The 24,634-nt window shown below is 47.0% G+C and overlaps 1 protein-coding gene across 1 annotated transcript; it reads left to right on the top strand.

Moving 5' to 3' along the window:
- Positions 1–23,948, top strand: MOB1B (MOB kinase activator 1B). The gene is made up of 6 exons (XM_030947800.1): positions 1–125; positions 14,543–14,709; positions 17,154–17,247; positions 18,278–18,411; positions 19,517–19,680; positions 19,964–23,948. Exons 1-6 carry the CDS (start codon positions 112–114, stop codon positions 20,039–20,041), a joined length of 651 nt encoding a protein of 216 aa, XP_030803660.1. The 5' UTR covers positions 1–111; the 3' UTR covers positions 20,042–23,948.
- Positions 23,949–24,634: the final 686 nt, after the last annotated feature.

Genomic DNA, 24,634 nt, shown 5'->3' with positions numbered 1-24,634 from the left:
GCCCCGCGGCGCTCTCCCCGCACCCGCCCGCCCTCCGCCGCCGCTGCTGCCACTGGGAGCCGAGCCGCGCCGAGCCTAGGCAGCCGCCGGTCCCGCTCTTCCGCCATCGCCATGAGCTTCTTGTTGTGAGTACCCGCGGCGTGTGGGGGGTTCTTTCCTCTTGCTCTGCGCCGTCTCGTCGGGTAGGGTAGGGCAGGGCAGCACAGCCCGCCGAACGGCCGCGGCCGCCGCCCGCCCTCCCGCTCGCTCCGCTGCCCGCCGCTCCCCACCGGCCTGACGCCCGCTCCGTCCGCTCCCCGCTCTCCCCCTTTGTGCCCCGGCCCCCCGGCGGCCCCGGGAGCAGCAGACAGGGAGCGGCGGGGCCGCCGCCGCCGCGCCGTGAGGGCGTTTGGAGGGCGGGCGGGCGAGCGAGCGAGCCGGGCTTCCCCTTCCCGTGCGGCTTCCCCTTACGGATACGAGTTTGAAAACAGCCACGGATCACCAGCCCCGAGCACCTCCTCGGCGGAGGGGTGTCACTGGGTAGGCGAGAGCGGGGCTGGGGCCAGACACCCACCCCAGGGTTCTCCCCGAGGTTTTATGATATTTTGATGCGGGTTTCTCGTTTCTGACGGCAGAGGTTGGTGCCGTAGCGTGGTGTGGCGCAGCTGGGTCGGGAGCTGGCGTGTGGAAGTGAGCCCCGGTGCAGGTGATGGATGGGGCAGGCCGGGGTCCCGAGCTGGGGGAGCCCCGATCGGGACCTGGCCGGGCTTTACTGCGGCAGGAAAAAGGGGAAAATCTCCCTCGGGAGTCGGGGGCGACACAGGTGCGAGCAGAGCCCCACTTCTTGAAATTTTGCTTCGTGGGCGAGAACCGAATGAACTTTGGTCCCTCCCTTTGGAAACAAAGACGAGGTACTTATGACAATTAACATAAACCGGTTCAGTGACCTATTAATTAAGGCGAAGATGCGCTCTAGGGAAAGAAGGGCGATCGAGGCGGCCGAAAAAGGCACCCCGGAAGAGCCAAGCTCCATTAGGGCCTTGTCTCCGCTGAGTCTTCCCGCGCACTCCGGCTTCCCTGGGACTGCTGCCGGAATATTTGCCTGTTCTTAGAGGCTTACATTGATAACCAGCAGATGTAAACGTGTCCTGGGCTTAGAGAAGAGACTTTATCTCAGAGCTGGAGTGCCCTAGTAAGTTGTGTTCTCATGGAGACAAATAACCCTGGCGCTGGCTTCCTCCTCAGTCTCTCCCTTGTGTTTATCTTTTAACTCTGCCGTCCCCATCCCGCTGGTCTGTCGTGCTCCCGGAGGGATTCCGGGAGGCACCGACGGGAGGTGGGTGCAGATGATTGTCCGTGCATGGAGGCGCCGTGCTCCTAATGAGGAGCCCAGCTGTCCCTCTCCTTCCTAATTCTCAGCTGCCACGGTGGATGGAGAAGGGGGGGACAGGATTTCGAGTGTCCTGGGAGTCTGGTTTGCAAATCAGAGAGCCTCTCTCCGTCGCATTTGGCTAACTGGGAATGGAAAAGCATGAAACCTTCCACCCTCTGTCACAGGCAATAGTGAGATGGTTTCTTGTTTTTTCAGACCCCTTTTTCTGAAATCTAGGATAGCAAACCTTTACCTTCTCCTCCATTGTTCCAAGTTATCCTTGTGAATGAAACATAGAAATGGAGACTGGAGTTAGTGCATGGCAAAGCTAGAAATGTTGGCAAATTTGCCTCAGCTGTTGTTGGCAGACTGCTGTAGATGGCACCTAATTTGCTCATTTGCAGTCTAGAAATGGGTTAAAAAAAAAAGTTGAAAATATGCCTGCTAGGCCTCGAGGTGACCAGGGAAACTTTCTGTGATGCTGACATGGAGTTTTGGTGGGGTTTTTTTTCATTGGTTGGCTTTTTTTTAGGGATCCAGAAAGGTAGCATGACCTTTTGTCAGACTGGAGTTTTGGCTTGATAAGAGTTACTCCAAGATAGCACGTGGATGTCTGCAGCTTTATTAATTATGGCAGCTTGCATTTTGAGCTGCAAACCCCTCGTGTTTTTTACATGATACTTGTAGCATAGTCTTTCTCAGTACCTTTTCATCCCTTTGTCACTGGTGAGGAGGTGCCAGCAGTGTTTGTTCCCTGCCTCGGTGGCACTGCTGTCCTTCAGTGGGCTGATCACAGTTTGGGGCTGGCTGTGGGGATTGGATTGTCCTTGTGCGGCAGCGAACCTGTGGCACAGGTTTCTCGTCAGGCTCCGGGCTGCAGCCTGTCAGTGTGACACCCAGCACGGTGCCAAAAGCTGTGCTCTCCCGCAGGCTTCCCCGCTGTCCAAGAACGGGGGATTGTGCTGGGATAACGCAGCGTGCGTGGGGCCCCCCTTGTCCGCTGACAAATCCCTGCCTATTCTTCACTGTTGCTAGGGCCAGTGATATATAAAGCTACATGGGGGGAGAAAATAAAATCAAGGGAAGCCATTGTCTTCTCTGCTTATGGGGAGCACTATAAAAAGACTGTCTTGTGAGGCGAGTCACTGAATTAATACAACTGGAGTTTGACAGCGATTGTTGTTTTCAGAGCGGCTGTATTCTCTTTCTGATCTGTTTCTTCCTTTCTGAAAAGACTTTGTAAACCTCTCCAGCAGTTGAATAAGTTATCCTGAGTCTTTAAAAATAAATTAAAAATGGGACTTGGGCTAGAAAATATATCCAGTTCCAAAAAACCTCTGCTTGATGAGTTCTCTCTAAAAGGAAATTACAGCATAGTTGCAGGTACTTTAGCTTACATCTCCAAGGAAAAAAAATTAAAGATAGTTCTGGTGGGCGTGCCATATGGTAACATGCTTGTGTTAACCTCTGCTGGCAAGACTTACATAAAAAAGGAAGCTAGATGAAAACCATTTGTTTATAAAAGGAAAAGATTCAGATTTATTATTGAAGTTCTGAAATTGTCTTTTCTTTAAAAAAAACCCCACAGAGCCCCTATCTTTGGATTAGTGAATCCCTCCCTGAGGTTTCCAGCACAGGCTTTTTTAATCAAGAGATTGGTTTAAGCAGTTGTTGCCTGATCAGCCTTGCAAGGGCGAGGAGCTGCTGGAGGTGAGTGGGAGTGAGTGGCTGTTGTTGGGGGCATGTGTTTTGGTGAGTGAAGGCCAAGTTAACTTGTAAACCAAACTGGGGCAAGATGTGCTCTTCCTTCAATGCCTTGTTCTACAGCACAGTGGAGTCTGGCAGCTGCTTCTGATGCTCCACATGGTTTGTTGTTTTGTTGTTGTTTTTATTTTAATTGAAACCATACTTTGTGTGTAAATATATGTACAGAAGCTGTAGTGAGGTAATACCTTTTTCCCCCGACATCTCTTCGAGATGAGTACCAGAATCAGGGCTGTTGGGTTTGTTTTGAGATGGTGGGGCCTTCCCAATTCCTCAGGCTGCTGCTGCTCTTGGAGAACATCAGGGCTGTTTGTTTTTGTCCCTTCCTCAGTTTCCCGAGGTGCCAGGTAGCTGCTTCTTGTCCAACGCGGGCAGTGTAGCAGCTGAGTGCTTTGTGAGTGCTCCTTCCATACTTTGGGAGAGGTGTTTATCTCCTCTCCATCAAGGACTCGCCCAGAGGACCGGTAGGCACTCCTAAACTGGAATTTGCTCATGGAAAAATCAGCGGGTAGGCATTTGCAGACTGTTAGAAGTAGGAGATACAGGGGACATCCAGGTATTTCCTCCGCTGTGTTTCAATGGATTTGTTTACTTCAGTTTTATCTTGAGGAGTGTAAGGCTACAGTGGGATCAGGGCAGAAGCTCTCCACACAGGGATATGTTAACATAAAATCAGCTGCTTACTGCTGCAATTAGTGCTGTGTCCAGTTCCTGGTGGTGTTGGGTTGTTTTTTTTTTTTTTTTTTTTTTTTTTTTTTTTTTTTGTTTTGTTTTGGTTTTTTTTTTGGTGGGTTGTTGTTTTTTTGTTTGTTTTGTTTTTTTAAAGTACCAGGATTCAGAAGTCTCTCGCGTTTTCCCACAAATAAATTGGAGAGAGAACTGTAAAGCTATTGCCAGCTTCCCAAATATTTTTTTTAAGCCTTGGTAGCAGTAATTTTGAATTTCGAGGAAAGCAGAACTATTCCGTAGCGGTGGGGTTTAAACGGAATCAGCTGTGACAATCAGCTTACAGCCAAGTAAAACGTGGGGTTTAGGGTGTCACATAATGGAGTGCTGCTGCCTTATCAGTGAGCTCGGAGGCAGAGAGCGAGGAAGCTGCTGCCTGGCTTTTATTTCTGCAAGACTGAGTCTGCCTCGGAGTCACAGAGCTGTGCAGACCAGTTCGGCCTGGGAGATGTCTGCACTTGGCCTGGCACTTGGAAAAACACCGTTTGCCCCTGCTGCTGTGTTTTGGGAACACATAGTAGGTGAAGTGAGTGATTGTCTCTTCTAAATGTTGTTAGATAACTCCTTCTCAGGTAGAAAGATTCGTTTGTAATGGAAAAAATAGCTAAGGAAGAAAGGCATTGTTCAGTGTGAAAGTTGTGTTTACTACAGCGCAGTGATGTCCGGTCTTAATTGCTTCCTAATTGTTTGCTTTTATGCCACGATTGTTTTCCCCTGTTTGTCCTTCCCTCTGTGTAAGTGAGCCAATGCCACTAGCTGTTTGCAGGGAGGAGCGGTGGAATGAGGTTTTGGGGGTGATTTATGTGCTGGAGAGTGGCTGGGATTTTCATCGTTATCAAATGCCTTTGTCACCTTTTACTTGCAGACAGGGCTTTGGATTTAGGGCCTCTTTGTGGCCACAGTTCCACCTGATGCTGTCCTGACACATATGTAGTCTTTTTTATCTTGTTTGAAAAAGGATAAAATATTGGAAGCATTTGTCCACCAGGCAGCGAGTGGCTGGAGGGTTGCAAGAGGCTGACACAGTGAAGCTGCTTGTTTTTCTTGGAGAAGTAAATAACTGCATTAAATTTGGCCACTTTAAGTCTTCCTTCATAAGCAGTAAGGCAGATCTTGCTGCCAGAGCTATCAATAAGCCTGTGACCCACAAATCAAGCCTAAATAAACCACAGGATGTACTTTGTGATGCTTTTAGCATTTGTAAACTAAGCCGCTTCCTATTGGAGCCGAGCTACAATGAACTGGCTGCTTGGCTTTTGTTCTTTTTTTGGGCTTTCTACTCCTTTTAAATACACAAGGAGCCTGTGGGTCATAAATTCGGCTGCTTTTTAATCTGTTTTAAGTATAGCAGTTATTTTTCACGGACTTGGAAAAATTCCTCCAGCCTTTACATGTCATGACGTGGTATTCTGAGGATCCAGTGCTTTGCTTTGTCATCTGTGTACACAGATCTGTCCCAGGGCACTGCTGCTTGGGTAGATACTTTGGGGAGGGGATGTGAAAGAAGGGAACGAGAGCTGAGGATTTGCATGTATCCATGCGGCTTCAATTGGTTCCTGGAAAATAAGTTTGAAATAACTTGTAATTTCTTAGTGAGCTTAGATACAAAGTGTGGTGCATCTCTCTTTGCTTCAGGGCTTGGCTTCCCATTTCAAATCCGTAGCCTGAGTCAGCAGTCAGTCAGTTGATGGGGAGGAGATGGTAATTTTGAGTGTCAGTCCCGCCCTGAGGATTCATCAAGGTAACAGTAGTTTTTGCCTTGCGAATGTACTTTGGTGCTTCTAAAAGCAGCCCGTGGAAGCGAATTCACTCACTCTTCTTGTGTCTTTTTTTTCCCCCCTGAAATCCAACTGTGGCCTTAGCTTCTGGTCTCAACTTTGCTTCTGGCTTTTTTTCTGGTGTGTGAGGACACTTCTACCTTGCTCACCCTCTCTTCTCTTCTTCTCCAGTTCACAGCTGATCTTTGGCAGGAATCCATTCCTTTTTATGTTCTTACATACCTGAAGAGATCCAGCTCGTGATGTTCCGCTTGAGTTTTAGTTGAGGTTTGCTTGGGTTTTTTTGTTGTCATCTGTCCTTGCACCACTTCATCTTTCAGTGTGGTCACTTGCCTTCGGAGTTAATTGCTTGTGTCCTTGAGATGCTGACGTACAAAATCTTAATCCCTTCTCCACTTGAAGGAGAAGATCTTGCAGATAAGGGCTCCTAATGCCTGGATTTGTTGTCTTTATCACAAGTCTAATTCCTTTCTTTATGACAAAGGGAACAAATGAGCTTAGGTAAGCTTTGGTAAATTCCTCTTTTGCTGGAAATTGAGACAACTGAGTTTTGATATGGAAATCATTTCAACCCAAATACTGATTGAGTGGGTTCTCTATTTTGAGCTTAATGAAATAACCTGTATTTCGTTTCAGTAGCTGGTACTTTAATTGTGTTTTTCCCACCTTCAGTAGCACAGGCCTGGTTTTGCTTGAATGGATTAATTGTTTTAGGGACTTGCTCAGCGTTCTGGATCCAGGAATCAGAATGGCGTTATTCTGTCTTTTACTTTATGGCCACAAAATACTGCTTTTTCAAAAGATGAGGTGTACCTTTTAGGAAAAACAACATCTCTAATGTCCCATTAGTAACTTTTGTGGTTGACAGCTCTTCTTAAAATTCCTTGCTGCAACTGGAGTGCGAAAAATAAAAGAGGAAAAGTCTGAATATTTAAATTCATAGAACAGTTCAGCTTACTTTGGGCTCAGCTGTCAAATGCTTAAGCTTAAATAACTTCAAAAGAAATGTGCTCCTGTCTATGTAGGAGCAGTCATTCCCTCTCAGATGCTTCAGACCGGGGAGGGGTTTTCCTGATAAGATACTTTGGAAGAGATAAGCAAATCTTCCTGAAGATAGTTACCCATGGCACGTACAGGATTTTATTAAATGTGGGGGTTAAGAAATACTTGGGAGTGAGATAATGCAGTGTATTTTTGGAAAGCTGTTAGATTATTCACTGCTGCCTCCTGCCCATTCCTTCTTCCTGTTGTTCTCTGTGTCTTTTCTTGCCTCTAGTGAGTGTTAGTTCCTGGGTGCAGACCCCTTTTTGCCTATAAATACATCCAAGTGCAAGTGTAACCTTCTGTCTCTGTTGGAGATTTTCTGTTGGGAAGTTGCCGAGTATTTGTCCTTTGCTACGTTCCTGTCCTCAGCCTGTTTTGCGTGGGGGTTACAGTAAAGGGCAGCCTTTTGGAAGCTGTTAAAGTGACTCTTTCTCCATGAAATTTAGTTAAATTTCTCCTTTAACTGCCTATTCCCTAAGCACGTTAAGAGATGGTTCTTTTTATTGTGTTTAAAGGGATTGAAGACTGTCTTAAACTCTTGAGTGAAGCCTTTTTTTTTGTTCCTTTAGAAATGCCCTGATGGGAATTCTTAGGTTGTATGACTAGATTTGCTTTAGTCATTCATTAAGCATCAGTTTCCAAAAGCACTGATCAGCATTTTGGGAAGCCATCCATGTTCTGAGGCATGTTCTCCAAGCACTATATTTGGTGCACAAGTAAGGATCTACATCATCTAATTTGATGCTAGAGCCAAGCTTTTATTACTGCAATTTATCACCCTCAGCGGGTTGTGGATGGCTTTCTGCAAAGCTCTGCTTCCTACTTGTAAATGTATTTACAGGGTGTGACTGTTAGCAGCAGCTTGGGACGCAGAGGGCGTTGTGTTAGTCATGGGCAGACAGATAATTCAGCTGAACCTCAGGAAAACTGCCAGGCAGGTGCAGCAGCTGGCTGTGGGGAGCAGCAGACACCTTTGGTGTGGGATGCTGCTCCCTGCTCATCGCATGGAAGAAGTGCTGGAGTAAGGGAATCACAGGTATCACACATATTTCGTTATGGTTCTTCGGTGAGTTGCTCAGTTTTATGTACAGGGAAGGGTAGATTTAAAAAAGAAAAAGGTGGTTGTGCCCACGGAATGGTGTATTAGGTAGATTCCTGCAGTAAAGAGGATTGAACCTTTGTGGAAACTAAACTTGGAAATGTTACTGGGTGAAGTTCTGACTTGAGCTGGAGTTTATACTGTGCCCTCCCTTTTGAGTGAGCTGGTGGTAATTTACAGAAATAAGGGATCCCCGAGAAAGGAGGGGAACATTAGTGGGGAAATTATGCTGTTAGCTTGCAGGGAGCTTAATCAGGGGCTGAAATGTCCAAAATAGTGAACTCCATCTGGCAGGATAAAACAAGAGTTGGAGAAGGAGTACTTCATGTTTGCCTTCTTCAAAGCTCCAGCAGCCCATGCTATTAAGCAAGTACTACGTGAATATCAGGATACTAGAAGAAACATATCTAGTTTGGATTGTTCCTTACACTGCCACGAGGTGTGTGTCTATGTACACAGTAAATGTTAATATTGAAATAGATGGGGGATCTCAGTCTGACTGAAAGGGCCCAACAGAACAGCAAAGACTAGTGCTCACCTTTCTTAAAAAGATCAAGTCTGTTTGTAGTAAGCTTGAAGTTTGGTGGGTGAAGACAGTGTTGTGTTTGCCTCAGGGTAGTCAGTGGATTCCTGGGAGTGTGCAACAAAATGTTTGGGATAATCTTGATTCCTCTGATGCTACAGGATTTCAAATGGCTGTCAGGAGGAGGAGAATGCGCACAGGTACTTGGGTCTCTGCTGCAAGCTTCTTTGCTGCTAATTGGGGTGAAAATGTGTTTCAAGTTTGGTGGTCATAAGGCTCTGGGACAAAGTCTGTGGGAGATTTGGGAGTGGCAGTGCAGTGGCATCCACAGTTTGAGGAGGCTGCAGGTGTAGTGCCACGGACATGTTCCAGTTCCTGTGCTGTCCCCCTGTCTGCCTGCCTGTCCCTGCAAGTCAGGAGGGCACGATTGCCTGGAGAACCTGGATCCAGGCTTTTCTGTGACACACGCTGCTGTTTGTGGCTCTGGCCTGCCCCTCTCTGTTAGTCCTGCAGGGAACAGGGCAGGAGAGGTTGAGTCACTTCCGCAGCCATTGGCTGCCTTGGGAGTAGTTTAATTGTGCTTGGAGTGCGCAGACAGGGCTCTGGTAGTATCCAGGGAGGGCAACTGTGACTTGCTTTGTTTATTTTGAGGGTTTTCCAGGAGATGAAAGTGTAATAAATGAATGTGTTGTAAATGAAACAAGGGAATTTATTTTGGTTGGAAGCATAGCAAACTGATGACGGTTTCCCGGTCATGGGATGGGGTTCTGGATGCTCGCTTGTTCCTTGCACTGGGAATTGTGGCTGCTTGGGAGAAGGGTTGCATCCAAGTGGGTAAACAGCAGGAACGCCATTGGGTGGAGTGGTAGCACGCACCAGTGCTGTAGCACAACACCTCCCCCTTGTTTACAGGCACTTTGTCAGCCTGCAGACGGAAAAGGGAGGCAGGGGGAAGTGTGGATGCCTGGCTTGGCTTGAAAACAGGCTGTGGCCACCTAACATCCTTGTGGGTTTGGCACAATGTGCTGCTGCAGGGGGAGTGAGGGCACAGGGCGCAGTAGAGCCACCGCCCTCCCAAACACGCTGAGCTTGTCCCCTGCTCACAGCTCAGCCAGCAGAGGTTTCCCTTCAGGGGTGTTCTGGTGCATGTAAAAGTTGTGCTGGACCAATCCCACATTGGCTCGAAGTCACTGGCTCTAAACTGTGTGCGTACAGCAGAAAAAAAAGCATTTTAAGAATGTGGATGTGTAAGGGTTATGTCAGCTTTAACACTGAGGGGTGGTGGCTGAGGCGAGCAAAAGCAAAACTGTTCCTTAGGGCTACCTTAAATAACTTTCTCTTTCCTGCATGTGAATCATCTGATAAAGGGCTGCTCTTGTAACGTGTCAGGTCTTGTGTATAGTGGGACCTGTGTTTTTTAAGAGCTGTTCATGAGCTTGTGCCTTTTTCATCTGCCATCCTGTAGGGATGCCCAGTCTTTGTAGACAGCTTTTTTCCCCAGATTTCAGTCCCCACCTTGATGTGTAGAGAAGGAAAAATTTCATGGAAACACTGATTTCCCTGTCAGTACTCCAGTGGAAGGAGGAGGTACCATACCCCTTTTGAGAAGCATCTTCAGGTTCAAAAACCTCCAGAAAATTCAAGTTACTCTGTGGTGTAGCTAATAAACAATGAGCCCCATGTGTTCTGTTCCTATAGGAATGACCATGTGTCTGGGGAAGTTTTTCAATTTGCCAATGATTGCTCCTTAAACCAAAACAAAAGCTCTAGGCCTGGAATTGCTTTCAAACCATTGCCTGACCCTCTGGGAGAGCAACTGTGTTGTGTAAGGAGTTGGCAGCTCCTAGCTGCTTCCCAGAGCTGCTGCATGGAATGCATCCTGAATTCTTGCCTTGCTTTTGTTACCTGCAGATTCAAGTGGCTGGACTTAGACAGGCTTCCTGCAGTGAATGGGAATTGGATTGGAAAAAGTTGACTTTTTGATGCTGTAAGAACTGAAGGAAGCAATGCTTTGCCCTCACACTGTCTCTCTTCAGAACAGAAATGTTGTGACTGTTCAGTTTTATAAATAGAAGTGCTCAAGTTCAATCTCATCAGTGCAGATTTTGAACGTGTTCAGCTTAATTTTACCTGCTGTCCTTCTGATGCTGTGGTTCTCATAGGGAAAAGGTGTTTAAAGGCTGCAGCTATTGATTTCATTGTCAAAAAGTAGCTCGAGCTTTTATTTTAGTTTCTGTGTTGACATGTTGGCTGGTGGAAACAAACCGCTCTCACTCTCTGATGTTTCTATTCTTAGCAGGATGTTATCATTTGAAGGCCTGTATTATTGTTTAAAGGCTGGAAATGTTTGCTTTTCTGGAATTTGGGTCTTGTCTTGGAGTGTTTCTGTGTTTAAAAAGAGGCACAGCGGGAGAAGGGAGACAAAGAAGTGCCCAGCTAAAACTTGGGGGCTTCTCTGATAAACTCACTGGTTAGCCTGTGGCAGTGAGTTGCTGCCTCAGTTTCCCTGTGTAATGAGACACTAATGATCCCTACTTCAAAGGTACTTTAGGAGCATTAATTGATGCTTCTGAAGGTGCTTGGAGATGAAAAAGCAGGAGTTAAAATAGAAGTTTCCATGCCCTGCGTGAATGTTCTGTGCACGGTTTTGAGTTCAGCTTTTTGAGGATCTCTTGAGCTTTTCCAAGTACTTTGAAGGGTTTATTTCAGCCTGGCCGTGGTGGTGATGGCTTTGGGGAGGCTCTCAGTGGTACAGCTGTGCTTCCAGGAGTTAGTCACGCACTCCTTACCCCAAGGAAGGGGCCCTCAGCATTAGGCGGCAATTAGAGGAATGTAGGTGGCAGGTGTGTGCTGAAAATGCTGCCACTGCACAGTTCTGTGCTGAGAGCAAGCTGTGAAGGGGTAAGTTTTATGAATAAATAGCCTAAACTTACCTGGTTTAATTCAGGTTTCCCCAAATCTGCGGCAGACTTGGTGGAAATGGTTAAAAATCCCTGCTGAAGGTGTCTGTGGACAAATGGTTGGGAGTGAGGAGGTTTAAGCTAGGCCAGCCCAAGGGCTTCTCCTGGGAGCAGTTACTGGCAAGTTTATCAAGGGCTGAGGTTGGGTATTTAAGGTGCTTTGAGCACAGAACATCTGCCAGTGCTGCCTTTGAAGCTGAGATGAGCTGTTTGAGGCAGTGTGGGGTGAGCAGAACACCTCACATTTTGCCTTTCTTCTGGAAACATCCTCTTACCATCCTGAGACAGAGCAGCCTGCAGAAGGTGCATCACAAAGCCCACCTCCTGCCAGCGGATGAGTGGCTCAAGTGGCAGCTTTGGAGGAAATGTGGTGTTGCTGGTGACGTGGCTGCGTGGGCTCCTGCTGGTGGGAAGGGCTTGCCAGCCCTGCACACAGCCTCAGCCACAGCTCCTCATTCAGTGCTGGGCCCAGCTGCAGCTGGCACTGCTGGGGCTGCAGATCCCTGCAGGAATAGAAGGGAGAAATCACTTGCTAGGAGCAGTGCATGTGGCAGGGAAGGGAGCAGAGCATCCTTGGAATACCTTGAGAAGTCCCTTCTCCTTGAGAGGCTGCATATTGGTTGTGGCGCGTTGTGGGGATGGTGCAACCTGCTCTGTGTTTCATAGCCTCCTTATGTCCAAGGAAAATGGCATCTTCACCGGTTTCTCTGTCCCCTCTCGCTTCTGTGTTAATATGAAGGAGAGCTCAGAGACTCTTAACAAGAAAAGGCAGGTGCTGCCTACTGTCCTAAAGCGTTTGAAAACCTCGACAGAGTTGTCTGATTCCATGATGGAATGTAGCTGAAAATAGAATGTCACATGTGACCCAGGCGTGGATGATTGTGTGTATTGCTGGCCAACAGGCAGAACTCTTTAAAAGTTAAACTTTTTTCACTGATTGCTCAAGAGGTTAAGGAAATAGACCTGGGTCAAGACAACTTTCTGAATTTGTCACGTCAAACAATCGGCATAATGGGAAAAAGTAATTTTTTTTTCTTGTTAAATAATACGAGAGCTTCTGGACTAATAAGGTAATTGGAGTACTGTTTAGTAATGCAATATTTTTAACCAAACTTTCCAAGAAAAACCACATCCTGTCAAGATGGAGGCTGCATTAGGGTGTCCCTGAGCTGTGTCTCAGGGAGTGTGTTAACTGGCTTGGGCGAACTGCATAAATGCATGGAATTCTGATAATTTATTGCCAAAATTGCAGGTATTTCCATAGCACGGGACAACTACCAGGCTGCAGTTATCCTAATGGCTTTTCCTTTTGGATGCCTGCCTGCCTTGCCTGTGAGACCGTTTCCTGCTGGCTTAGGGTGCCTGTGCTGCGTTGGAGAAGCAGGGATCAGAAAGGTGTTGGAGGCAAAGATGGAAGGGCTCCCTTCGAGCAGTACTTCATTCTGTTGTTACAGCCTTTGGCAGCTTATGGGAAGAATCCCCCTGTTTCTGAGAAGGGGGGAGCAGGGATTAAATGCTACCTAAAGCTTTTTCCAACATGTTGCATTTTCTGCTTCCTTGACTGTGGATCTGTGCAGGGTATTCAGCAGATATACAGTGACTTGGTTTGTTGGCTGGCAGACTCACAGGCTGGGGTGGGTACAGTGAATTCCTACCCAGAGTGTCTCAGAGCAAACTACTTACCTAGGAAATTCCTTCACCATGCTTTCCTTGTGCCCTACACCCAAACCCTCGTCCCTTTGTTGGGCTTACTCTTAGTGCTAAAATACAAACAATAATGGCTTGGGTTAGTTATTTCATAACCTTTTTCCAGGTTGTATTTAGCTCGTGCTGGGTTCCTTCTGCTTATGCTGACACATGTGGAAAGATAGTGATCTCAGTCTCTTCTGCTCTCCAGATGTTTTAGGTTGTATTTTCACTCCTCATGTTGGCCAAGTGCCTCTGAAGTGGCTTTATTCCTGAAAAGACAATAATTGGGTTTAAGTGAAGCAGTCAGTCAAGAGATTTGGGGTTTTTGTTCCTTGGGTTTTTGTTAGTTTCTTCTTTGTTCAGAGCTGGTTTGAGTCTGGCCTGGCACCAGGTGCAGATGGCTGGAGGGGTGGGAGGTGACAGCAACTCCCTGAGCCGCAGAAGCTTCTCACTCCCACTGGGAGGCAATTATTTAATTCAGGATTTGTGTCTGGTATCCTGGCTTAGGCTGAGGTGCAGATGCCTAGGAGCAGCTAGAAGTGTCCTGTAACAGACCAGACGGGAGCAGGACGTTCCCTCCTTGTCCTTCTGGCTCCTGGTTGCATTTAGCTGCAGGCTGTGCTGGTGTTGCTGGGGTGTCCATGGCAATGCTCATGGCTGTGCAGCTCTACCATCCCAGGATCCCTGGAAGTCCAGCCAAGCCCTTCTTCACAGCACCCAGGAGCCAGGATCGCTTCAGAGGCCTGTGGGAAGAGGAGGATGGTGTTCCTTTGGAGCCCAGAGAGTCAGAGCAGCTCTGGGGCCATGGAACAGAATCCCAGGATGGTTTGTGTTAGAAGTGACCTCAAAGGCCATCTTGTTCCAAACCCCTGCCAGGCACAGGGACACCTTCCCCTAGCCCAGGTTGCTCCAAACCCCCTCCAGCCTGGCCTTGGACACTTCCAGGGATCCAGGGGCAGGCACAGCTTCTCTGGGCATCCTGTGCCAGGACCTTGAATAAAGAGAGACAGCCCTTGCACCCCACCTGTAAAAAATTCTGTTTGGTCCTTAGAGAGATGGTGAAACATTGGCCAAGTTTTGATATCAAGGAATGAGATCTGGATAGTGTTTGTGATGAGGATTCTGCTGTCTGGGTTTCGCAGCTTTCCACTTGCATTGGAATTCAGAGCTCAGTTTGCCCATTCTGACAGAACTCTTATCTCAGCTCATACATGAAAATACGCAGAAATACTGACTCATTTGACACTTCCCTGCAAATATTTAATTCTGCATGTCATATTACTGACATGCTGGGGGCTTGTGTGCCATCCAGGCTCACTGCTGTGGTTTAAAATTCAAATGTCTAAACGTTTTTCCTAAGCAAGTCCACGTTCTTACAAACAAAATTTTAGGTAAGGAAGTGATTAGGTCAGAAAATGGTTTAAAACAAGTCAGAATCCCTGCTAGTTGGGCATCCCAGTTGTTGGTAAATACCCTGTTGCAACATGAAAATACGTGAGTGGGTGAAGTATTTCGTCTTAATCCTGTCCTTACCCAGGGCTGGTGTGCTTGTTTCCTTTTTGCTTCCCGTTCCAAAAGGTCTCTAAAGATTTCCTCTCTTTCTTGCAGTGGCAGTCGCTCTTCCAAGACCTTCAAACCAAAGAAGAATATTCCCGAGGGGTCTCACCAGTACGAGCTGCTCAAACATGCTGAGGCCACGCTGGGGAGCGGCAACCTGCGCATGGCCGTGATGCTTCCAGACGGGGAGGACCTCAATGAATGGGTGGCAGTTAACAGTGAGTCACTGGCCTTTTCTTCATCACAGGGCTGTTGGAAGTGGGCTGACACTTGGGGCAGGACAGCTGTGTGTCCCTGTCTGTTCCTGGAGAAAAGAGGAGTTGGGGGACCTTGCTTTCTACAACTTCCTGACAAGGAGGGTGCAGCCAGGTGGGGCTTTGCTCCCAGGGAACAGGGGCAGGGTGACTGGAAACAGCCTCAAGGTTCAGGTTGGACATCCGGAAGAACTCCTTCATGGAAAACGTTGTCAAGCATTGGAGGTGTTGGAGTCCCCATCCCTGGAGATGTCCAGGGGACAGCTAGACATGATTGTCAGAAGGTGGGGATCAGCCACAGGTTGGACTTGATGATGTCAGAGGTCTTTTTCCAGCCTGAATGGTTCTGTGATTCTGATGGGGTCTGTAATTTTCCTGAAGTTAGTTCCTTTAGTGCTTACCAAGTTTTGAGCCTTTGCTCTGGTAAGTCTCTGATGTCATTCTTTTAACTTCCTCTAAAGCTGTTTGTCCAAACTCTGTGCTTTCAGGCCAAACAATGATGCCTAAATTAGTGTTTTCTAATTGCTTGACCTTGTTTCCTCCTCCTCCCTCTCCCTGCTGCATGGATTTTGCCCTCTGCTCCTAAAGAATGGAGTCTCCCTTTGCACTGTGCACTTGTGGCTGCCACAAGCTCTGTGCCCTGTCTGGGTGTTTGCTCATCTTTTGCCTCTCAGGCTTGATGTGCTCCAGTGGTGGTACAGGATCGATTGTGCACTGCAGTAGAAATTATTGTTTGATTTAAATGTCCTCCAATTGTTTCTGTGGTTCTGCCTTTTTTCTTCTTGCTCTTTGAGATGTTTGGGAAGTGGAACTGTCCCACTGACTCTCACTTTCCTGTTCCCAACCAGTCATGTGGTGCTCTGCTGCTGCGCTTGCCACTGCTTCCAGGGCAGGCTGGAATTGCTGACACCATCCTTTGCAAAAGTTAATTCACACTGCATTGCAAAACTAGACTAGAGAAAAAAGCCAGCCCACTTGTGTGAGTAAGCATTGCTCAAGATGCTTCATGTATTGCTGGCATCCTTCCCTTTTGGTGGTTCCTGCACTCTGTGTGTCTGCTTTCCTGTGTGGCAGCAGTTTCTTCCCTTCCTGAGTGACTTGACTGCTGAACTAGCTGCAGTGCAATTAGTGTAATTAGTGAGCTGGTGAGGGGCTCCCTTCCCTCAGCATCCCTGCACCACACCAGGCCCCAGCAGTAGCTGTGAGCCCCTTCTGCTCACAGAGAGGTCTCATCAGGAGACAAAGTGTGTCACTTCAAGTCATTGCTTTTGCCCTTCTTGACCCTGAGAGCGAAAAACAAGTGTGCTCTGCCCTGCTGCTGCTTCTTGCTCTGCTCTCAGCCTGACTGGTGTCTTAGGGAATGATTTGATGGGCCTGTGGATGTTGAGACTTCCATGTGTGGGATTTGCCATAATCAGGCATTCTGTGGGAGCCTGTGTGGGTTTTCTGAACATGCTTGCCTCAAAGCAAGCAGTGGGCTGTGGTTTCTGCTGGGAGCAGGGAATGGACACTTAATTAACAGTTCCTGTGGGCACTGGAGAAGCCAAGGCTGGTGTCCTGCATCTGCTGAGTAGTAGCTGTGACTTGCTCCAGTGACATTTGCCTAATGTTGGCTGTTTATCCTCTGAAAAATACCTGTAGATAAAGTGGGTTTTCAAAGCTGATTGCAGTGACCACAGTTCCTTGTGACAGAATGAAAAAGAACCTTCTCCTTTAACAGTTTGGAGTAATTAACTGAAGGAGTAACTATAACTGCAGGGTTAGATGGGCTGTTAGGAGGAAATCCTTCCCTGTGAGGGTGGAGAGGCCCTGGCACAGGTTGTCCAGAGAAGCTGTGGCTGCCCCATCCCTGGAAGTGTCCAAAGCCAGGTTGGACAGGGCTTGGAGCCATCTGAGATAGCAGGAGGTGTCCCTGCCCATGGCAGGGATGGAACTGGATGGTCCTTAAATTCCCTTCCCGCCTGAAGCAGTCTGGGGTTGTATGAGATGTTCTTGGGAAAGGTGGGCCTTGGGAATACAAAGCCTGAGGGAAGGCACTGACACCTAACGAGTACCTGCTCTCTCTAGTTGGAAAGTTTATGCTGAAAATCTTTCTTGGATTCCACACTTGCCAGTAGAATTTGGGATTGTAATAAAATGCACCAAACTTTCAGGAAAGGAAATGACTAGGTTTTCTCCTTTATTTTTTGTCTTCCAACTGAAGATTTTGCTGCAGTGAACAATTAAATAGCTCTTGCTGGAGGCTATTCCAGAAAGTCGGTGGTTGCATTCTACATCTCTCTTATAATGGATCTTAAAAAAGCAACGGAGTTTTTCCCCAAAAACCATTCCAGAAGCTGTGCTTTACAGCCTGGCCTGTAGGAATCTTGTGCTGCAGAGTGCTAACAGGTGGTTTCCATGCTTTCCAGCTGTTGATTTCTTCAACCAGATCAACATGCTCTATGGAACCATCACGGACTTCTGCACGGAGGAGAGCTGCCCTGTCATGTCTGCTGGCCCCAAGTAAGAATGTTTTTCTCACACACTGGTGACTGGGGGCACTTTTTGAGATGATTTTTCATTTAAAAGCTTGAGACCAGCTGAGAGGAGTGCCAAGGTTGGGTGGCAAGGATGTGAAATAGAAGAAGGATTTGAATGTCTGTTAAGTGGGTGGGAAATAGCAAGATGATATTTTTTGGTCTGTGTTCATATTTGTTTGGTGTTTATTTTTTTCCTTTAATCTGGGAAGTAAATTAATTATCAAAATTATTTTTTCCCTTCTTTGTTTTTCTGAAACATTAATGAGAACTTCTTAAATGAAGATTTAAAGGTTTTATATGCAGGCATTCCATTGGGGCAAAATGTTCCTCGTAGGCACTGTAGAAATAGAAGATGCCTGAATAAGAATCCCTGTGCCCTTCTTGGATTTTTGCTTATGCTTTTGTTGAGACATCCAGTGTTTCTGCTTTTCCTACTCTAATTCAGTTTGTGGTTTTGCTCTGGCACCAGAGCAAAATCTTGGCATCTCAGATAAGTGTTGATATTTTTCCTACATGAATACCACTTAAATCTTGGTATTAGGGCAGTACTGGGTGGTGAGAAATCCTGCTTTTTCATAAATCCAGACACATGGTCCATTTGGTGTGTCTGGGATTTTTGCATGTTTTCTTACATACAGTTTTAAAATGATTTCAGACCCTGTGATTTGTTGCTGTTAGAAAAATGGGTTTTTTTTTGTCCCATTGTGAGCAGCACCTTCGTAATCCCTCATCAAATTTGTTTATGGTGAAAATATTCTCCCAGCAGTTGTTCTGACAAAACCAAATTTGCTAAACAAATTAAGAGGACAGATTTATCAGCTAAGCTTTGCATAAAACCACGTGTGTGATCTGTAGCATACAAACCCTGTGGTTCACCCGCGAGCTGGTGTTGTCACACTCCCCGTGTTGGGTGTGCTGGGGTTTTTCAGCACCGTCTTTCCAAGGTGATGCACCATGTGCAGGCCCGTCAGGAGTGGCTCCCTGGTGCTCAAGGCCAGCTTGTCTCACCCCAGGTACGAGTACCACTGGGCAGATGGCACCAACATCAAGAAGCCCATCAAGTGCTCCGCACCCAAGTACATCGATTACCTGATGACCTGGGTCCAGGACCAGCTGGATGATGAAACGCTCTTTCCTTCCAAAATAGGTGAGGGGGTAACTGCAGCTGAGCAGGGCACTCAGGTTACACCTGCACAGGGACACTCCAGGGGTGAAAGGTCTCCTCAGTGCTTGATGTGTGGGGCAGGTTTGGGAGGTTACATTATCTGTCTGCATACACTTACCTTTGAAGGTGTGTTGTAATGCGTGAACTCTGACCCATCTGTTAGTGCTCCTAATAAACACCTGTCACAATTCTGGGTGCAGGAAGTATATCTGGTGTTTTATTAATTTTGTTTAGAAATAACATCAGAGGGTCTTAGACCCTTGTAACCAGTAACTGGCAGCTTTTTGTCACAGAAGGAATATCTGGTTGTCGTGACAAACTTTCAGGCCTTATGTCCAAAGCAGCTGAATTGCAGCTTTGATCTTAAGTTGATTTATTTTTGCTTGGTTTTCTTGAAGTGAAGATAAAAAATAGATGTTTTAAAGAGGCTTGCTTCTGAAAAGCAGGAGGGAAATAATGACCAACTAACAGTTTGGGAAAGATAACGGGGGGAGGATCTTTTAGTTGCCTTAACTTTGTAAATAGTTTCTGAGGCTTTTGGCACATTTTCATTGAGCTTCTTTGGACAAAACCGTGCCTTCAGGGAGAGATTCAGAGGCCACAAACTAAGCAGCTAAGTATGAACTTCCCGTGTGCTGCAGCAGGCAGAGGAGGAAATGCCATGTACATGTGTGCAGGGCAGGCTGCAGCAGGAGCATGAGAACATTGATGGTGAGGCCTGCAAGCTTTGGTGAGGTCCGGACTGGCTCCAGAGCATCCAGAGCCTCTGGCCTTCGGGCAGGACTTGGGGAAAGGCTGCAGGAGAGCTAAGCTGACTGGGGAGATGGGTAGGTGAGGAGGAGCTAGGCAGGTTTCCTCTTTTCAGAGGGTTGATACAGATCTTTTTTTAGCCTTGGGAAGTGCCACTGAAGAGTTCATGGCTCCCAGCAGCCACCTGCCGTTTTACAGCCGGTTTCAGTAAAACCTGTGCAGTGACAAAGGTCTGCTGTTGGAACTGATTCCATCTGCCCTGGCCTGTAGTGGCTTTCACAGCAGACAAACATGGCCTGGCAGTTGGAGAATAAGCCCTCTATTTCCTTCTCCCCAGGTGTACCATTCCCAAAGAACTTCATGTCAGTGGCCAAGACAATTCTCAAGCGTCTGTTCAGAGTTTACGCCCACATCTACCACCAGCACTTCGACCCGGTGATCCAGCTGCAGGAGGAGGCACACCTTAACACTTCTTTCAAGCACTTTATATTCTTTGTTCAGGTAAGGACATGGCAAACTATGTTCTCCCTTCCAAGCTACATTATCCCCCTTCCCTTGTGCAAAAAAATCAGCATCTTCTTAGGTTCCCTTCCTTTAAGGGGGAGAAGAAGCTTCAGGCAGTGGAACACTTGGGGTCAGCGAGTGGCAGATGGGCAGGGGAGGATGCAGTGGCCGAGCCTGGGCTTGAAGAGGGCTGAGTGCCAGATGAGCTCTGGCTAAAGGAGGCTTCTCACCTCAGCTGTACCCGCAAAACTCTGTGTCTTTCTCCTCATCCCTGTTCCAGGAATTCAACCTTATTGATAGAAGAGAACTTGCACCACTTCAAGAACTGATTGAAAAACTCACCTCCAAGGACAGATAAAAGGAAGAGGACTTCTTGGAGTCACTTGTTTCTTTAAGCGAGCTTGTGGTATTTGTTTTTTGTTAAATTTTTTTTTAAAAAAAAACCAAACAACAAAACAACCCCCCTGTGCTGTTACCAGTGACAGCTGAGATCTACTTTTCTGTGCTTTTATTAGGGGAAATCTTTTCTCTGTTAGCGATATGTGGTAAATAGCTTTTTTTTTTAATTAATATTGTTTTACTGTTGTTATTAATTGTGGAATTTCTAGCAGGTGCTGAGTGTTTATTAAGGAAACGTGCTTGGTTGGGGGATTGACTCTGCTGGTGGATGGGTTCTTGTGTTGTGTCAGTGGTAGCCCATTCTCATGAAGTCCCTGGAAGACTTGCTTACATTCTCTAAGTGCCTTGGCAGACTCACTTCTGAGGTGCAAAGCACATACAATACTGAACATTGCTGGAAACAGAAAATATGTACTAACACCCAGACACTTACTGAAACTTGTTTTAAAAATATATATCTATGCTTACACTAGGAAAAAAAAAAAAGCCATAACTTGCTGAAATCAGTGATCTCCAGCTTTTAATACAAATACTTGTCTTATTTTTTTAGAGATGAATATAGAATTTTTCAAAGCTAGATTACTTCTTAGGAAGAAAAGCAAAGTGCTTGCTAAAGTGAAACAGTGAAGGTGGTGTCAAAATTACACAGGCCTTGTGCTTAGCAAGCAGTTCCATGCCTGTGCCATGGCACTTGGCGCAGTTGCTTTTATTTTCTTAGCAGGAGAGCATCAGTTGGGTCAGCCAGCTCGTTCAGTTCCCCTAGCAGTTGCCAAATGAACAGGTAGTTTGCACAAATACAATTAGGGAAAATATTCCCTAGAAGAAATTGCACTGGGATAGTAGTAATAATAATAAGGAAAACCTGGCTTGAAAAATAACTGCTGGAAAGGTGTTTCTAAGTTAGGAATGCAAAGCCTGGCTCTGAGGAGGGGCTCTGGTGGCCAGTGTTTGCTGTTGGAGGAAATGTGTCTTGGAGGGGAGATAATTCCTGGGGCTGCTTTGGAGTCATGTTACTGTGATGGTGTTGTCCCCTGTTTAAAACCACTGCCCATCTTGAGGGAGCTCCAGCTGTTGGGAAAAGCAGCAGGAGCCGAGGAGGGAGGCCAAGGTGAGCACATGGCGGAGAAGTTGAGCTTCTGTTTTGCGTGTCTCGGCTCGACCAAAAACGCTGCGTAAAGTTGGAGCTGGCACGCAGGAGCCTGCAGGAGAGGTGAGTGGCCACGGGCAGCAGGGAACAGCTGAGCACAGAAGTGACTCCCTGGGGAGCTGCTGGGCTCCAGTGAGGGATCCTGATCTTCTGGCTTTTCCTCTGCCGCTATCCTCATGACAGCGCCAGAGCCACCCGTCTCCCAAATCCAAACTGCTCCATTTGGACACAGAGTGAGCAAGGCAGGAGCTCCCAGGTGCTAAACAGGGGATGCCTCTCATTTCAGGGTGGCTCCTTGGTTTGATGTCCTGTGCCAGCAAGCAGCAGAAAGGATGAAGGTGTAGAAATGAGGATTTGTGTGGACACAGCAGTGCAGGAGTTCATGTTCCTGGCACACTTGTGCCCTAGGAGGGCTTAGTTCTTCTTGTTGTTGTTGCAGTTTTTTTCTTTTGAACAGCCAGTTCTAGAAATCCAGAGGCATCTGCTGCAGTTCGGCCCATCAGAATTGGAATGTATCAAAATGAGTCCTAGGTGGATAGTGTGTTTTTTTAATTCAGTATCTGGCAGTAGAAAGTCTTTGACCGAATAGTTTCTAGGCACGTAATAAAAGCTGGGAGATCATGATTTGCCTGACAGCTGTATGAACACATTGTTTAATTCCACAACACTTGAAAAGAACATCATTGAGGACGTGTTTGCAGTGGTGGGGATTTAGGTCCCCGTGCTATTTCTTTTTGCAGCTTTTCTGTTGTTTTGCTTCTGAAAGCTGTGGGACCAGAAGTTGATGTGTGTTTACACTCTTGGAGTAAGGGCACATGGAAATGCCACTCAAAGGAACCTGGATCGAGTGAATGTGTTTATAAAATAGTGCATTTATGGGAGGAAAAGCAGGGGCCACCCCCTGCCCCTCCAAATAAACCCCAGAGAGGCAAACCCTGCTCTGCTCCAGGCCTCCACTTTGGACTTGGAGGGGTGAGGAGCGCTCGGGCACAAAACCTCCCAGCTTTGGTCACGGGGAGCAGAAAGTGCCAGCAGGGTTGAACCAGGCTGTGCTTCCAGTGCTGCCTCAGGCCCTCCAGTCTGGTGGGGTCCCCAATTCCTGTGCTTTGTGGTGCTCTGCTGCTCCCAGCACATTGCATCTTGTCAGGGCTTTGGGTGGTGGCTCCTCCCTGGAGCTGGGTGGGGGCGAAGGGCCGAGCCCAGGGAGCCCAGCCAGGGGTGGATGGATATGGGATGTGTGTCCAAGTCTTTCCAGTCCCAGTCAGGGATACAAGTTACTCCAGCAAAGAGGAACCAAGCCACCGCCTTCTGCTGCTGCAGGTGGCTGAGGAGACAAAAGAGGTTCTGAGAGGCAGGCAGCCCATCTGCAAGTATCCAGTTTCTTTTCCTGCTTACTATGCAATGTAGAGCTTTGAACTTCTGCTTTTCCATGGAGATGGAGAGGAGCAGTGCCCTTACTCAGTCCTTGGGAACTGAGCCCTCTCCCAGTGTCCCTGACCCTCAGTAACCAGGTAAGGACACCTATTTGCTGCTATGGACTCAACTTACCTTTCAGATTGTTCCTTTCTATTTCTCACCCCTCTTCCTTTCTCCCGGGTCACCAGACACAGTTCTGCTATAAACACATCCTTATGGACAGCTGTGGTTTTCCTTGCTGCCCTCTCCTCCTCCTCTCCTGCCTGCCAGAGTGCTGTTCCTGTACATAACTCCCCTTTAGGTTGGATAGCTGAGGAGCTGCAGCACCAGCAGAGATTCCTTGATTTTTTTCCCCACTCAAGTATTCCCTTCTGCACCAGATCTCATTTCCTTCACTGCTGGTAGCAGTTGTCTCTTTTCCAATCCTTTACTCCTGAAACCACTGGCAGTTTTATGGATGCCCATCCTTTTTTCCTGGATATCTTCTCTTTTAACACGAGACTAACTTTGGTGATTTTCAGTGTTAAACCTCCTTCCCCTGCTTTTCTTACGGTTTCCTCTTGCCAGGTTCAGTTTGCAGCCTAGGAAAATACCCAGTTACCTTATTTTGTCGGGAGAACCGATTCCCCAGATTGTTCATAGAATATTGTATTTTTAGGGGAGATTAATTTTTTATAGCCACTGAACTATACTCATTATTTTTGTACGTTTGCAACTTGGGGACAATTTTTCCGAGCCGTGTCGCGGAGGGGACGTTTATTGTCGTGGCTGTTGGACTGCTTGGGAATGCTGTGCTTGTGTGGTGCAGGGGCACGTGCCCTGGGAGAGAGAGAAGGATGCAATAAAAAGGTTTTCATGAAAACCAACGAGGTTTGAGTAAAAATGAACGAGGCTTCAGTAAAAGGCCATTTTGGAAGGTCAAAAAAAAAAGAGAGAAATTAATTCCGAAAGCGACATTAACCTTTCCTCCTCCTTGAGAATCCTGAAACATGTGGGACAAAACTCAGTGTAACGCGTGAAATGCAAGGAGAGAACCCTTACTGTGAGCTAACTGTGCCAATACCGCTTCAGTTTGTAGTCACTGATGGAGATTTCAGTTCTGAACAAGAACAGCTTCTGATTCAAAAAGAATAAGTTGAATGTCTGAAAACCCGCACCATGTTTATTTGAGAGTTGTAAATAATGTATACAGATGGTTGTATGTGATGGGGCAAAATATTTAAATCCTAGGGTTGTTTTTTTTTTTTTTCAATAAGAAACTGAAGGCTGTTTATAAGAGAAAATAAATAGCTATGTTTGACCATGACTGTCTTTATTTCCTTCTTGGACTTGCTCCTCAATGGTCTCCTCCATGTAAATAGATTTTTCCCTTCTCCTTGTATTGGTCACATGTGACCAGGACACACCCCAGGGTGCTGTTGGCTGGTTGGTGCCACAGGAGGTGCAGCAGACTCCACCTTTGGCCCTGCCCAGCAGCACAGGGCCGTAACTGCCTCGCTGCTGGTGCCCGTCCCCTTTGGCTCAGGATTTTTTCCCCGTTTACCTCGTTCTCCTTGGGTTCAGTGTCTGTTTGGGAGGTTTTAGGCTGTGATAGAATCCCACATTGGTTTGGTTTGGAAGGGACCTTAGAGCCCATCCCATTCCAGCCCCTGCCATGTGCAGGGATGTAGGGGGATAGAATATAACTAAATAAAGGTAGCATGGAAAGTAATCTTATCCCCTAAAGAGTGGCAGCGGGGTTAATTATTAAAGATTAGGAGCAGGCCTGACTTTAACAGGCCACAGCTGTAACCGATAACAAGAGTGCTATAAAAGAGCGGGTTGGGTGGTTGAGGGGATCTGGAGTCAGCTGGCTGCTGTGAGGACAAGGAAGAGTCAGTACCTAGAGGAGCTGCCTACCAGAAACATCAAGGAGGTACGAAACTCTAGCAATGTGGAACCTTTGCAATATAATGATGATAGAATTCTTGCAATATAATGACAACAAAG

This window comes from Camarhynchus parvulus, chromosome 4, assembly GCF_901933205.1.
Source record: "Camarhynchus parvulus chromosome 4, STF_HiC, whole genome shotgun sequence".
NCBI lineage: Eukaryota > Metazoa > Chordata > Aves > Passeriformes > Thraupidae > Camarhynchus > Camarhynchus parvulus.
Note: the sequence above shows the minus strand (reverse complement) of the source record. Positions and strands in the feature narration are given on the sequence as shown.

What these genes read in the sequence shown, in the direction of transcription:
- MOB1B (XM_030947800.1), top strand. An exon ending in TGAATGGGTGGCAGTTAACA is followed by an intron (nt 14,710 to 17,153) that starts GTGAGTCACTGG and finishes CATGCTTTCCAG; the next exon opens with CTGTTGATTTCTTCAACCAG. An exon ending in ACTTTATATTCTTTGTTCAG is followed by an intron (nt 19,681 to 19,963) that starts GTAAGGACATGG and finishes TCCCTGTTCCAG; the next exon opens with GAATTCAACCTTATTGATAG.